The 16,634-nt window shown below is 41.8% G+C and overlaps 2 protein-coding genes across 2 annotated transcripts; one reads left to right on the plus strand and one right to left on the minus strand.

Annotated features, from left to right (window-relative positions):
* Positions 1 to 12: 12 nt before the first annotated feature.
* ric8a (RIC8 guanine nucleotide exchange factor A) lies at positions 13 to 13,193 on the plus strand. The gene is made up of 10 exons (XM_067233879.1): positions 13 to 96; positions 3,722 to 3,769; positions 7,150 to 7,794; positions 8,206 to 8,300; positions 10,373 to 10,523; positions 11,235 to 11,330; positions 11,733 to 11,877; positions 12,091 to 12,235; positions 12,706 to 12,825; positions 12,973 to 13,193. Exons 1-10 carry the CDS (start codon positions 13 to 15, stop codon positions 13,109 to 13,111), a joined length of 1,668 nt encoding a protein of 555 aa, XP_067089980.1. The 3' UTR covers positions 13,112 to 13,193.
* Positions 13,194 to 15,206: 2,013 nt separating this feature from the next.
* Positions 15,207 to 16,306, minus strand: cox8b (cytochrome c oxidase subunit 8B). The gene is made up of 2 exons (XM_067234896.1): positions 16,061 to 16,306; positions 15,207 to 15,441 (listed from the first exon to the last, which is right to left on the minus strand). The coding sequence occupies exons 1-2, from the start codon at positions 16,169 to 16,171 to the stop codon at positions 15,349 to 15,351; spliced, it is 204 nt and encodes a 67-aa protein (XP_067090997.1). The 5' UTR covers positions 16,172 to 16,306; the 3' UTR covers positions 15,207 to 15,348.
* Positions 16,307 to 16,634: the final 328 nt, after the last annotated feature.

Below are 16,634 nucleotides of genomic sequence, written 5' to 3' on the forward strand. Positions count from 1 at the left end.
ACAGCAGTGAAAATGGATTTAAATGCCATCATAGAAAACATGGAAACAGGGGATCAAAATGCCGCATTGATGGCACTACAGACGTATAATAAAGAGGTAAACAAATCTGACCACCATTATCAAGTGTAAAACCTGCGACTTTTTACCCTTCTTTGATGATTTCACTTGTTAAGAATAGCCTATTGATTTTAAGATGATCTCTTTCCCGTCATCAATCATGCCATTTTGTTATGAAGTGCAACACTAACAAGCCATCATGCCTCCTGAAAACAACAACAAATTCTATGTATTATAGTGATCTGAGAAGTGGCTATTAGCTTCAGCGATTAGCAATTGCACAAAAACAATAACGCTCATCAAATGACACAGTAGCCTAGTTAAAACAGATGTCTAAGCCTGTAGCGTATGCGTGTGCATCTGGGCAGAAGTGTGATATTAGTGTAAGACATGGGCGGAGCGAGGGGATGGCTTCTGGGGCTTGAGCCCAGAATGTTTTCTCAAAAGCTCCAAATCCTTTAAGTAAAAATGTGGGTTGTCATTTTAGGCTCATATGCACCCTCGGTCACTGCAATGTTAGTACGCTATTATAATTCCCAGCATTGCACAATTTTTGTTTTAGAAATATAATTCACAATTTACGAAAGTAGGTCTGGTTGATATCTGCATCAAAATCAGCAAGCTATTCGCAATATCCAATCCACAACCTGAACTCTGTCCTCTCTCTTGCCTCTGTCGTCACTCATCACTTTATTTTTATGTCACTCACTCATCAACGGTTCATCATGGACAGTCGGAGTTTAGATTAGCCTACAGTAGCAGCAAGTAAGATTACATTCATTAATGCTTTGCATTGATGCATTAATTATAGTTAGCTATCTTACCATTGCAAAAGTGGCTAATTGCGACCATTTTGGTCACATACATTCCCGAAAGTGAGCAACTGCAAAATATATTTGGGAGAATATGTGCAAGTGCAAATAATTGTTATGGTGCAACATTTTAATTTATTTACAAAACGCTAGCTAATTAGCCTAACACATGCCTGCTGTGAGCTGAGACAGTGACTTATTCAAATGCAATAACATTGTGTACGGTTGACAAACAGCCGGCGCTGCATGAAGTCAAACGCACCTATTTTTATGCGAACTTTCAGGAGGTATATAAACGGATTTATTAACTTTTGAGAACGTCTTCTGGACCAATAGGAACAGCGTATTGGTCCAATTATTACACTAGTATATAAGAAACAGTAAATATAATTTGACAGTATGTTTGACAGAAAGATTATCTAACTGGCCAGCCATGTCACTGTCCCCAAATTAATATCAAGAATTTCACGAATAAAGTATCGGCCATGTCATAGACTAGTAATACCTACTAGGCTGTTGCGAGTTGAAGAGCGAATGGATGTGAGATGATTGCATCAAAGTTGACATTCTCCAAACGGTAGATATAACTTGACAATATGTTTAAAAACTAAACTAGCCAGCTATCCAGCCATGTCATTGTCCCCAAATCAATATCAAAATTTTTACAAACAAAATAATCGTCCATGTGTATCCGGCAATAATTAGGGGAGACCGGGGAGTTATTTAACACGGGGTAAGTTGTAACACTGTCAGTTTGACCAATCAGAAAAGAACAAATTACCTCTCATTGTTAGATCCATAGGGTTAGGGTTAGGGGGTAGGTTGTAACAGTGGAACTCTTTGTATTTGGCACTAACTCACATAATCTGTGACTGTGTAGTAGATGTCCAAGTGAGTTATATTTATAGAAGACAGATATGCGTAGTATGTATCAAAGTTTGAGAGACCTAGCACAAACAACCACTGAATTACTGACGCTCAAACAAAAGGTGTTACTTTCATCCCCAGTCTCCCCTACTACTGTCGTATTGGCCGCTGCCTGGCAGAAGTAGACTGACTAGAGGTGAATAGCGAATGGAATGTGAGATGAGTGGTTATGTGACACTGACACTGTAAATTCAAAAAATTAATATTCTGTTTATATTATTGTCATGTGCATATAGCCAATTGCATAGTAAACAAACCAGACATGTAACAAACTTACAAATTGATGTCTGACTGCACAGAATAACAATATGAGTCCAAGTCATGTTTTTATTACATAAAGCTCCAAAAACTGTATTTTGCACTCAAATTAATGAAAAAAATATATATCCTTGCGCACTCCCATCAACTGTGGAAGACCCTATCTAAACTCAAAATAAAAATCTGACAGTTCCTAGGTTGGTGCAAAGCCCCGAATAACGTCTGGCTCCGCCCCTGGTGTAAGAGTCTTAATTGCCTTCGTGGACCACATCTTCAGTACGTGCATGCTACATCACATGTTGGTATCAAGATTCAATGTTGTAGTCTAAACTGTTTAGGGCTTTAACTGTGTTCTCATATTCTCCTGATCTATTCCATATCTGTCTCTCTCTATGTCTGAGTGTTATGTGTCTCTCTCTCTATGTCTGAGTGTTATGTGTATTATCAACATTTAATTAATTCTTTACGTTTTGTACACAGCTGAGAACCTAGACTCAAAGAGGAACTGTTAGCATCTGTGTTTTGTTTTTTACTCACACAAACACTCGCACCTCCCTATTGACAGTGAACCAGCCTTGAAGTCAGTTGTCCAGGTAACACATCTTAGGTGATCTACTGTCAACAATCTTCACTTCTCTGCCTTCAAATGTAACATTCATGGTGTTGTGGTTTGTTTTTATTTGGTATCATTGCCTGTCTACAGGTGTGTATTACCTGTATACAAATATAAGTCAGCAGTTACATAATTTGTAACAAAACAAGTGAGATCTGGAGCTGGAAAGTAACCTTTGCCAACAGAATATTGGATGGGGAAAATAGATATTTTTTGATAATCTGAATTGATGTTCTCCTGTCTCATCTGCACAAGTGTAGTGACGCGCCACCTGGAACTATCCAGTAGGACTTAATCAATTAAATTAAAAGCTTAGTGAGAAATTCAGAATATATTTTTTTCCACCTTATCTCACAGGTGCAGGTCTCCAACATGAAGCCCTGCTCAGAGCTGGTTGGGATTACTCAGAGCAGTAGGGTTAGGCTGTCGAGACACAAATAGCAGGCCTGTCAAATCCTGCCCATCAAACCGGCTCCCACCTGATCTTGTGCTACATGAGCTTAATACTACTACACTTTGGATGTGTATGTTACTCTCAGAAAACCAATTGCTCACCTAATGTTCCAAATTGACCAGAGAAATGAAGACAGAAAGATGACTTGTCCTTGGACAAAAATAGATGGCTTCTCTTTCACATTTAGTTGACAAAGGTTCGAATGTTACTCTGAGAAACCTGCTGTTTCTACTTTAATCCTCTCTGTGACCTAACAGCAACACAGTGTTAATCTCCCTTACTCTTCAGATTTTCAACCAAGTTCAACCAAGGTTTGGGAATCAAAAACAAAGTGAAGCATTTTCTTTTAAACGTTGGGCTCTCGCAGACCCCCCACATTGCGAAGGTTAAAAGAAAATGATTTTTATTTGTTTTTGTATTGGGTAAAATTGGGTAAACACAACGATCATGTTCTGTCAACTTCTTTCCTTCAGCCAAGGAGTTTAGCCTTTCTCCTGCTCTCCAGGCACCTCAGCACAGAGCACAATGTTCTCATGCCACATCACATGAGCTGATGTGACATGTTATTGATTCTTCCTTTTGTATCTCTTCTGCTGGCAGAAGGGTCAATGCTTCAAATTTAATACAGAGGATGAGGCAGAAAGAGAGGTACTTTATTCTGTTTCTTAAATTTGACTATATACTGTTTATATACAGTTTTGTTTTGCTGCATACTATAATGTATATTTATAAAATCGACATAATAGTTTTACTAAAGGAACAGTGTTATGCAGAAGTGTCATTTAGCATTTCATTTGTACATGTAAATTACTGTGAAGTGATTGTCATTTGTATACTTAGACAGTTAAGTGCTGAAACATCAACTCATCCAATCTTCCTTATGTCTCCTGCATGCCTGGGTGTTAGGATGGGAAGTTACAAGAGGTATCATTCTAAAGATGGCAGTTGCATTTTAGAGAAACTTAATCCAAAATTTATTTCTATAGCCAATTATTGTGACATGAAATTAACTTTGGATTAATGTGATTAGAGAGAACTTGTTGTTTTCATGAGGGCTAGCTCCCGATGTGTTAACCAATTAAAAGCACCATCCGTGTTTCTAGCTGCCACCCAATTCCTTGGATTGCAATGACAACACCCAACATAGAACATTTGTTAAATTTGCCATGTTTCTTCACACATTTAGTTATTAAAATGTGGGTTAGCCCTAACCCTAGTTTTGTTAGTGAAGCTATTTTGTGTCTTAGTTTACTCTGTAATCCTTTCCGTCTGGCCACCAGTATCTATATCCAGTCCTAAAATCATAATGTCAGTCTTCTTTCTGTGCCACAGTAGACTGTAGTGTGACTCTGCTGACCCTAAGAGTTATGCCAGGCAACTTAGCAGACCCTGCCTGGAACTCATACCTGTGGTACACTTGGCTCCGGTAGCTTCTCCTCTGCACTCAGACTGCACTACTCCTACTCAGAGCCATAGAGATATAGATGGCTTACCTATGCACCATTGTTTGCCAGGATGCACCTCTACTCGGGTACCGTTGTTACCCAGGATGCACTGGGAGTCATTGGCTGTATGAGTAGAAAGGGTGGAGAGCAATATTGTGAAATCCTTTATCCCAGTGACTACAAGTAAGGGAAAACATTTAATTTATGGTAATAAAAAGTTGCCATTATACTATAAAATGGTATGATAGTTGTTTCTGTTTTATAGTTTTTGGGAATGAGGTTGGCAAGTAAACATTTTATAAGTAATGTTGAGTGCTACTTATTTATGGCTTTGCTGAGACACTAGCATGTAACTATAATTTTTTCGCTCTTTATATATCTCTAGCTCTCACACACCCTCTCTCCCACACACTTTCTGTTTCTGTCTCATGCACACACACTCTGTCTATATATCCTCACATGTGCTCTTCTCATCTGGCACAGGGCTTGGCTGGGTCTTGTTGGTCTAGATGCGTATACTACAGTCAGGTCCATAAATATTTGGACATTGACACCATTTTCATCATTTTGGCTCTGTATACCACCACAATGGATTTGAAATTAAACAATCAAGATGTGCTTTAAGTGCAGACTTTCAGCTTTAATTTCAGGGTATTTACATCCAAATCAGGTGAACGGTGTAGGAATTACAACACATTTTATATGTGCCCCCCCCCTTCTTAAGGGACCAAAAATAATTGGACAAACTAACATAATCATAAATCTAATTGTCACTTTTAATACTTGGTTGCAAATCCTTTGCAGTCAATGACAGCCGGAAGTCTGGAACCCATAGACATCACCAGACGCTGGGTTTTGTCCCTGGTGATGCTCTGCCAGGCCTCTAATGCAACTGTCTTCAGTTCCTGCTTGTTCTTGGGGCATTTTCCCTTCAGTTTTGTCTTTAGCAAGTGAAATGCATGCTCAATTGGATTTAGGTCAGGTGATTGACTTGGCCATTGCAGAACATTCCACTTCTTTGCCTTAAAAAACTCTTTGGTTGCTTTCGCAGTATGCTTCGGGTCATTGTCCATCTGCACTGTGAAGCGCCGTCCTATGAGTTCTGAAGCATTTGGCTGAATCTGAGCAGATAATATTGCCCGAAACACTTCAGAATTCATCCTACTGCTTTTGTCAGCAGTCACATCATCGATAAATACAAGGGAACCAGTTCCATTGGCAGCCATACATGCCCATGCCATAACACTACCTCCACCATGCTTCACTGATGAGGTGGTATGCTTTGGATCATGAGCAGTTCCTTCCCTTCTCCATACTCTTCCCATCATTCTGGTACAAGTTGATCTTGGTCTCATCTGTCCATAGGATGTTGTTCCAGAACTGTACAGGCTCTTTTAGATGTTTTTTGGCAAACTCTAATCTGGTCTTCCTGTTTTTGAGACTAACCAATGGTTTACATCTTGTGGTGAACCCTCTGTATTTACTCTGGTGAAGTCTTCTCTTAATTGTTGACTTTGACACAGATACGCCTACCTCCTGGAGAGTGTTCTTGATCTGGCCAACTGTTGTGAAGGGGTTTTTCTTCACCAGGGAAAGAATTCTTCTGTCATCCACCACAGTTGTTTTCCGTGGTCTTCCGGGTCTTTTGGTGTTGCTGAGCTCACCAGTGCGTTCTTTCTTTTTAAGAATGTACCAAACAGTTGATTTGGCCACACCTAATGTTTTTGCCATCTCTCTGATTGGTTTGTTTTGATTTTTCAGCCTAATGATGGCTTGCTTCACTGATGGTGACAGCTCTTTGGACTTCATATTGAGAGTTGACAGCAACAGATTCCAAACACAAATACCATACTTGAAATGAACTCTAGACCTTTTATCTGCTCTTTGTCAATGACATAACGAACTCCCTTTATGAGGGAATAACATACACCTGGCCATGGAACAGCTGAGCAGCCAATTGTCCAATTACTTTTGGTCCCTTAAAAAGGGGGGGGCCACATATCAAATGTGTTGTAATTCCTACACCGTTCACCTGATTTGGATGTAAATACCCTGAAATTAAAGCTGAAAGTCTGCACTTAAAGCACATCTTGATTGTTTCATGATGAAAATTGTGTCAATGTCCAAATATTTATGGACCTGAATGTATATACTATAGCTTCAAAATATCCTGAACACAGACATACACACACTTTAGGTCTGAGGTACATAATGTCTAAATGTCATAATGTAGATACACCTAATTATGTAAATAGCTCATCAAGGAGCACATTAAGTTATTTCATATTCTGATCTTCCTGAAGAAAAACATGGATGAACAACAAATGTATGTTTTGTCAGAACCTGAAAACTTATGTATTTATATGTATGTATTTATCTGGACCTCATGAAAACAAACTCTCTGTCTTAGTCATCTCTGTGCTGGGTTGTCCTGTTGGGTTTGGGGACATTAAGACTCAGTGTGGTTGGTCAGTCTGTGAGGGAGATTTAAGATAGTTATTTATTGACCCAAATGGATTAGTCCCAATGTAGGGCAAGGTGTTAGACCAAGCAATCATGCACTGTGTCTCTGGCACCTCCTAGCGTCTGGGAGAGCTGGTGATGGGTTTCCTGGAGCGAGGCCTCCAGCCTTCCTGCCAACTGGCCTGCCTGGAGACCATCCGCATCCTGTCCCGCGACAAGAACAACCTAGCGCCCTTTGTCACACGCCGTTCACTCGCAGTCCTCAGCCACCATGCGGGAATCGTCCCAGGCATTGGGGAGGCTGTTTCAGGCGACGCCCCCGAGAACCTGGATTTGGAGGTGATCGTGGAGGCACTGAAGTGCATCTGCAACCTCATACTGCACAGCCCCACCGCCCAGGAGCTCGGCCAAGAAATGGACTTGATGACCGGCATCGCCGAGCGCCTTAAGCAGTGCCACGACAATCAGTGGAACCACAAGGTGCGCTTCTTTGACCTGCGCCTCACCTTCCTCCTGACCGCGCTGCGTGTTGATGTTCGGAGCCAGCTGGCCCACGAGTTGCATGGGGTCAGCCTCCTGGGAAACGCGCTCGATGCCACGCTGGGTCTGTGCTGGCCTGACACCCTCGAAGTGGCGAGGGAGGGCGTGGTGGAGGACGCCAAAGAGCTGCCTCAGCTAAGCCGTGAGCAGATTGAGCGGGCCATGGAGATCCTTAAGATCCTCTTCAACATCACCTTCGACTGCTCGCGCCGCACAGTGGATGAGGTGAGGACATGTTTTTTTTTTTTATCGAACCAGTTATTTTTAAAGATATTATTTTGTTTAATATTGTGTAACTGCTACTGTCAAACTTTATGTTGTGTTTTGTTATGGGTTATGTTAAGACATAAAAAGCACAGCATAAGCTGTCCTGCCACATTACTGATGTGCCTTGCTCAAGGGCATCAACAGTCTCCCAGCTGCCAGCTCGGTCTGTCTAAATGGAGAGACAAAACTTGGCTACAAGCAAAGGATAATTTGATATTTAAATGTGCGCACACACACACACACAGACATCTCTTTTGATTGTTCTCTATGCTGTTCGGAGCGGTGTAAAGGAACAATACTCTGGATAAGAACCTGTGGTGAGGTTTGTTTAACTCTGGATGTGTGTGACTGTGTGTGTGTGATCCTCAGGAGGAAGCGGCCACCTACAGACACCTCGGAGCCATACTCAGACACTGCCTCTTGAGCACCGCAGACGAAGAGGAGCGCACAGAGGAGTTCCATAGGTGACAACACACCAGTGGCAATTTATTTAAGACTCCAAGGGAAGCTCGGCTTCCCTTAAAATGTCAAAAAATGTATGGTCAAATATTTACTATTATGTTAAATGCGTTAGAACACGTTCATCTCAAAGACGAGTTCGTTAGGGTTAGGGTTAGGGTTACCTCCTGCACCTCCTTTTGATTGACAGCGATTTTGTACTATAAAATGTCGCCTAAACTATTCTAGCTCAGTCCCATCGCGGATTTTGCAAGGGTGGTCAAAAGACAAACTGCTGCAACCGATTTCCTGGTATTTGCATGGCAAAATTGCTTGCCAATTTTCATCATACATTTTATACAATTATAAAGCACATTCATTGTTTCAGTTTAACCTTATTCCCACATTTCCTCCTTCAAGTTTAATATCATTTTGTAGATCGTTCATTCATTCATTCATACAGAAGGGTAGGCTAGTGTTGTAGGGGTAAACTAGCCAGTGAACTAGAAAAATAAATGGACAATTTTTATTATGTAGGCCGAAAATGAGCTTCCCCTCTTTGAAAGACAAGCAGCCGCCACTGCAACACACACACACACCGACACACATTGACACATATAGAGCCCTATCTGGCACCCAGCGCAATTGACTTTGTCAACGACTCTAGTATCATTCCTAGTTTGCACTCGACGCAAAGCGGACTTTTCCCTCCACAGTCGCACGTCGGTAAATTAGGGAATGACCTTGCGCTCCCGGGGGCGGTTTAGCGAAAAAAGGAGGCGTGTTCCGGCGCAAACGTTCCCTGGTGCTATTTTGCAGTTTCATAAAAGCAATTCCACCACAGACCAGGAAAAACGTACTTTAAAGTCAATGGCGCGTTATTCAGATTCTATTTTAAGGGCGCATGCTTGGCCCGTGCGCACTGCTGGCGAGGCCAGAGTCTTCTTCCTGCGAAGCTATTGTTTTGATTTATTGTATGGCAGTGTTACATTTCTTTCATGTCAATGATTAAAAAGATTTTCATAAGAAATCTCTACGTATGTGAACTTGATTTGTAACAATTGTGTCAATTTCCTCCCATGCCTGTTTAACCGAAGCTAATTTGGGTGGGTTTCTTCTCCCATGCCCATCAGAATCAGAATTAGAATTCGGTTTATTCGCCATGTATATGTTACACAAACACGGAATTTACTGTGGCAGGAAGGTGCAAGCAATAAACATATACGGGTCTTAAATTAAGTAAAAAAAAGTACAATGGTTAAACTAATTCTAAGAACTAAACAATTTAAAAATATAACAATTTAAAAAAAAATATATATAAAAAAAAGACTAATGAGCAGCATGAGTGGGCAACTTAGTGCAATGAGAAAACTGCTCTGCCTTTCCCATACAATGTCACTTCTCTATCTTTTACGGCCCTGACGATAACGTTGGTCTCCTCGGCTGTGATCCGCCGTTATAATAGCAATCCGCCACGGAACAAGCCCGCCTGCTCTTAATTAAAGGGAATGTGAGATGACGCTCTGATTGGTTTATTGCACGTTACACCGAAACCACACCATTAGTAATGTAGCTACTTAAGACCAACCCATTTTATAGCAGTTTTCTCTTTATCCCGCCGGTATAATAGCAACAGCGGAGGAGTCCCGCCCACAAAGTTACATACTTACATTTACATTAAGTCATTTAGCAGACGCTCTTATCCAGAGCGACTTACAGTATGTACAGGGACATTCCCCCGAAGCAAGAAGGGTGAAGTGCCTTGCCCAAGGACACAACGTCATTTGGCACAGCCGGGAATCAAACTGGCAACCTTCAGATTACTAGCCCGATTCGCTAACCGCTCAGCCACCTGACTCCCTACATACATGATACTTGCGATTCAGATCGTTAAAAAAAAGGGCCCATAGACACATACTGTACAAAGACACACATAGTCACAGATAGACACACACACACACCTAAAAACACATACAACAAACACACAGAAAAGGTCATTTTCACTGTTCCATAATGTTAACTTGCCTCTTAACTCGTCTCTTTGTGTGTGTCTCTGTGTGTGTGTGCGTACTCATGCTTGTGCGTGTGTTTTATCCAGCCATGCGGTGAACCTGCTGGGGAACCTGCCTCTGACCTGTTTGGACGTCCTTCTGGCACCCAAGGTTCAGCAGGGCTCCATCGAGCACATGGGACTTAACATGGATGCTGTCAACATGCTCCTGGAGTTCATGGAGAAGAGGCTCGACAGGGTGAGCTTCCTGCCTGCCCAACCTCCTGCATAGAGAGCACACCCTAACATACCAAACATTCACATTACATGCTCTCTCATACTCCCTCTGTTGGGTGGGCCAGTGTGGTTAAAAACAGGTGTACCAGTCCCCGTCATTCTCTCACCAAGCTCAATATCCAGTCTACCATTACACCAAGTGCAGAAGCTGCTTCCCCCCTTCAGACCAGATGGTAGTGTCTGAGGGACGAAGCCCTTCACCCTCTCAACGGCTGCTGTCTCTGCCCAGTGCAGGTTACTGGTAGTGTGCTTGTTTATCCAGCAAGGGGTGCTAGCGTAACCTGAGGTCATTACTGGGTAGGGATGAGCCTGTTGTGGAGGCTAGGATAGAGCCTCAGGGAGCCTCACTGAGAAACAGGCCACAACTGGGACCTGCAGCACACTAATGAAACTCATGTATCCTACCTTGGACACAGAATAATTTGGAACACATCTATCCAGACCCCTTTACTTAGGGAAGAGAACAGTTGTGGAGCCCACTTTCACTTCTGCGTTAGATGTTTGAATAGTTTTTTACTTTACGTACGTAAAATCAGACATAACAATGACCTGGGTTCAGCTGATACTGGCCACAACACATGTGCAGAACATATACGGTTGTTATGGATTGTCTGTGAAGATAAAAAAAACAACATTCAAGAGTAGGACTGGGTGTGTGTGTGTCCGTTTCCAGGGAAACAAGCTAAAGGAGACACTCCTTCCTTCCCTGAATCTGCTCACGGAGAGTTCCCGCGTCCACAGAGAGACCCGCAAGTTTCTCAGGATGAAGGTCGGCGTCTGCTTTGGGACATTTCCTTATTCACTTATTTAACTATTATAAGTCCATCTAATGGAAATTCAGTATGCATAAGCCACCTTATCTCAGTATCCAATTGCACTATGTTGACCACTCACGCTGCTCATTCTATTCTTATTTTTATATATATTTTATTTTATATTTAAATTGTTGTATTCTTAGATTGTTTAGTTCTTAGAAATAATTAAACTCTTAATTTAAGATTCGTATATGTTTAGTGTTTTGCACCTCCCTGCCACAGTAAATTCTGTGTTTGTGTAACATACATAGCGAATAAACCTGATAGTGATTCTGATTCAAATTGACCAAGCAAATAATTTAAATAAGTGTATGTGCGTGTGTGGGTCTGCATTTTGTGTGTGTGTGTGTGTGTAGGTGCTTCCACCACTGCGAGATGTGAAGAACAAGCCGGAGATGGGGAACGCTCTTCGTAACAAGCTTGTCCGCTTAATGACTCACATCGATACGGATGTCAAAAACTGCTCCTCCGAGTTCCTGTTTGTTCTTTGTAAAGAAAGCGGTGAGACAGACATCTCTGCTAATGGCAATTAGGGTCAATTTAGTTGTATTGTTTTCATTTATAAATCATTAATTGTATTCTTATTTATTAATTGAAATTATGTAGACATGCAAGATCCTTTACGTGTATGTTTTTATTACTTAGTTTATAACAGATTTTCAAAACACCATTCCTGTTGAAAAGTTCTCCTCATCCTCCTCTTCCTCACTGCAGTTTCCCGGTTCATCAAATACACGGGTTATGGGAACGCGGCAGGGCTACTTGCTGCCCGAGGTCTGATGCGTGGAGGGAGCGACCCTGGCACATACTCAGACGACGAGGACAGTGAGACGGAGGAGTATAGGGAGGCCAAGAGCCAGTGCGTCCTCACACCGCCTACCTCCACGCAACACCCCCTACCTCCACACAACACCCCCTACCTCCACACCCCTTACCCCCTACCTGGACCTACCATCCCCTCACACCCCCTACCTCCATATAAAATACCCTCACACCCCCTTAACCCTTATCTGCATCTAACATCCCCTTACTCTTACCTCCAACTAACACCACCTAACAACCCCCCTCACCCCCTACCTGCACCTAACACCACCTACCTCCACTTAACACCATCTAACACCCCTTCACATTACATTGTGCTGACACACAAACCTTTGCTACTAACCACCTCAAACCACCTACCTCCATCTAAAACCACCTAACTAGGATGTACTGTAAATTGGAAAAGACTGGCCACGGTTGTGGCTGGAGGGTCTGGCCATGTTAGTGCGTTTCTGTCTGTGTACATTTGTGTGTGTGTGTGTCTAATGTTCTATGTGTTCTGTGCAGGATCAACCCAGTGACAGGTATCGTTGAGGATGAGCAACCAAACCCCATGGAGGGGATGACAGAGGAGCAGAAAGAGATGGAGGCCATGAAGCTGGTCAACATGTTTGATAAGCTCTCCAGGTAAAGCAGCAATGTATTCACACTAAGCACTGAAGGCTGAACCGAGTGTTACTTGGACACATCTGTATTTCCGTTAATGTCCACCAGATGGGTTAGGGTTCAGTCTTTCCTTTTTGTCATCCTGACATCTGACGTCTGTCTGTCCAGGAACCATGTGATCCAGCCGATGCAGTTGGGAAGTGATGGGATGATGAGGGAGATGAACGTGTCTGACCTGAAGAGGTTGACCCAGCAGGTTGCCCCCAACCAGCCACATGCCTCTGACAGCGAGGACGATCTGGAGTAAGCCCCCAATGAGGTGTGCGTGTGGCTCAGTAAGGCTAGGTTGGGGGGGGGGATGTAGCTCAGCTCCACAGTTTTACAGATTTAAACTGGTAATGTGTGTTTTTCAGTCTAACAGTCTAACAGTGGTTGATCAGAATGTGATGACAGAAGAACACGCTCACAATGTCTGTTCACCCTAACCTAACACTAGGAGCACTATTGCTTTGTTCATTGCCTAGTATCACCTCTCGGAACACATTTAAATACATTATTCTAACAGTTTGTGTATTCCTGACTCAACAACCAGGAGGAGACCAGCTATGTGAGAAACTGACCAGCCTCTTTATAACATGGGAAGCTATTTCCCATGTTATTCTTTTCTTTAGTAGATGTCAGATCGACACTATTTCTGCTTCTTGAAGGTAAAAATCAGATCAGGGCACTCAAACTATACTATTTTGTCACATTATTTCAGTGTGATCCTAAATACAGGTACAGGTTTCACTACTATTTGTAAAAATTCTCTGTGGTCTATTATCTTGATGAGTTCACTGCAAATGTGATTAAGATGTGCAATCTCTTCAAAGTTGCAATGATGGTACAATACATTCTTGTTTCCACATGAACCCTACATGTCCTACTGGATGAAAAGATCATTAAAAGTATCCTATATTTTAGATGGTAAGAATGATGATTGTAATGTGGTATGCAAAGATTCAGATTATATATTTCCTGTATCCTAATTTATATTGTGTATATATTTGCTCTAATGTGAGGTTCAGTAAATATGTTTAAAAATAATGTTCTCTTTCTGGGGTTGTTTTTGTTAACTATACAGCAAGATAATTAAGTGTAGCTGAAAATGTGACTAAATTCTTCTTCATAACTTACAGTAGTAACAGTATACAACTTCTTGTTCAACGACAGATACACACAATAGAGAATCAAAAGGGGATTTCCATGTCAGAAGAGAGGGTGGTTGTGAGTAATATTTGGCAGTCAGCCAGATCTTATCAAGACTATAGTTTGCTGGTCACAAACAGTTGTTCTCATGGCATCCCGGGGCCAGTACCGTATGAGAACTCTGTTACTATAACAACATCTCAGATTGATCAGTGTCTAGTTGTTCCGCATTATTGCCTTTAGCATTTTGTGTGACGGTATGAAGACAGGAATTGTAGGGGAAAGAGAAAGGGGATGAAATGCTTGGACTGGGGCTCTCTCCTTTACTGTTGTTTTGACACTCCAGAGATTCTGGATAAATACACAGCTACATAGAGATGAGAAGGGCCATTAAAATTTTAAATACAATTAAAGTTACTTCACCTTATTATGGAAATTATTCTGACCTGCTATTAAAATGTGCCATGACTCATGAGTCATGTTTTTTATGCTGAGCACATTTCTTTACCTACCCACTCAACCTTTCAATGTGTCCTCTCCCTAGACTCCTTTCTCATCAGGTCTGGTACAGTCAATTTCGTATCTAGTTTTGTAAGGGAAGTTAACCATAAGAAACAAACATTATGGTTACATAGGTATATCAGAACCACATTCGTTTTCTCACAAAACTGAGGCTTTACATTGCCGAAAGCATGCCACACCATTCTCATAATTCATATAATCAGAGACTGTTTCTCAGATCTGTGTTAATCTACAATGAGATTAAGAGATGTAATGATTCATCTAGAGATACTGTGTCGGCACTAGTGAAGACAAACCTCGGATCACACCCCTGGGTAAGTACTTCCCCACCTTCAGGTTGTTAGGCTGCCGTTCTATATTTGTTGCTAATCCACTTCGGAGACCGGTGTCAGCCCAGATACAACACTAGCGTTGTTGACGTCCAAATATAGATGGGAGAACCAGGGATATTAGGGGATGCTCACTGTACTTAGGAGGATAATTTGGATGTCATCTGAACAAGACCCTCTACCCTTCAAGAATTATATTTTCTCTGTACAGGAATGGGAGCATTCATTCAGACTTCGATTCCAGTGTAAAAATATATATAATTAAAAGATTTATTACATTAACTATTCTTGATCCCAAAACAATACATGTGGGACTTGTGGTATGATGGACACAGAAACAGATACATTTGCAATCCCAAGTGCTGGAGTTTTTGGTTGGTATATTTATTTAGTAATCAGCAGACTGATACAAATAGTGTAGGTGTAGAGGAGGCAGGAAGTAGTGAGATACAGATGGCCTCGAATCTCGGTCTCCTCTCTATTTTTCTTCCTCCATCTCTCTCTTTTAGTGCTTCTTGTAGTCTTCAAGGTGTGATAAAATCCAACCGGATGGACCCAGGATGGCTACGAACATGGATATCAAGGCAATGCATTGCTCCTGTAGAAACCACACACAACAAAATAACATGGCATATTGAACATCAACAACAAAACTGAGGCATTTCTAAATATATCTACTGTAAATCTCTCCAATTTCAGACTGTGTCAAGAGTTGCCATTCAATTGTCTCTCTTGATAAACAAGTAACTTCTCCAAATTAAAAGAATGCCCAATGCTCGTTAAAAAAGAGCATTGGGCACAACCTGACTATATTTGGTTGTTGCCTACCACCATAACAAGGTCAAATATTTGGCAAACTGTCAAGCCCTAAGTCACAAGGGCAGAATCACGAGACAGAAAGCATAACTAATAGTTATCAGTGACTGGAAATCCATTCCTCTTAAGATTAATTGTTGAAGTGAAAAATCTAATCGTAAAAAAGCAAGAATCTTGGTACGTGAAGGAATTGGGTGGAACAATGGCGATCCAGCGTGCGCCTTAAATGGCATCACTCAACAAAAAAAAAAACTATCAATGAGTTTTACCTTATTAATATTATTATCATCATCCGTATGCACATTGGCAAAATTAAAGCAAAGACTATTAGTAAAAAAAAATAACTTTTACGCGCGCGCCGCACTCTAGGAAAGTGCGCCACAACCTGCCGCATTACTTACGCCCGCTGATATGTGATTCTTGGCAGGCTTTGTAGAAATACTGCTTCTGGGGATGATCTGACACCTTACTGCGCCACGCAGCAAATTCACTGAGCCGTTAAGCGCAGACATTATGCTTAAGAATTAAATCCAAAGTGGTCAAGATGATATATCAGTTGTGTTCCGTCCCGTTGAGCACTGGTTGTATGTCCTTCAGGGGTATCCGTTGGTTTCAGTCTACCTGCCAAGTGTAATATGAGGTCAAGCAAATAAAAAGTGAGCTGGCTTGGGATAGTGGAGTGTCGCTCCGCCTCGCGGAATGTAATTGGCCAGCTTGTCAACGTTGCGCCACGACACAGCAGTGTCCTCAGCTCACCCCGCCTGTCTTCTCTCGATGGATGTGTCAGCTGCTTTGGAAAACGTTGTGTGTGTGTGTGAGTGAGAGCGAGCGAGTTTAAAGTGTAGTTATTTTAGGATACCTGCCACTAAATTTGAGCTCATCGCTCGAAATCGTTTGTAGCCTAATAGTAAATGAAACTAAATAGGCTACGGTATGATCGCTAGTGCTGAACCGAACCTGACCAATGACCAGATA

This window comes from Osmerus mordax, chromosome 4 (genome assembly GCF_038355195.1).
Source record: "Osmerus mordax isolate fOsmMor3 chromosome 4, fOsmMor3.pri, whole genome shotgun sequence".
NCBI lineage: Eukaryota > Metazoa > Chordata > Actinopteri > Osmeriformes > Osmeridae > Osmerus > Osmerus mordax.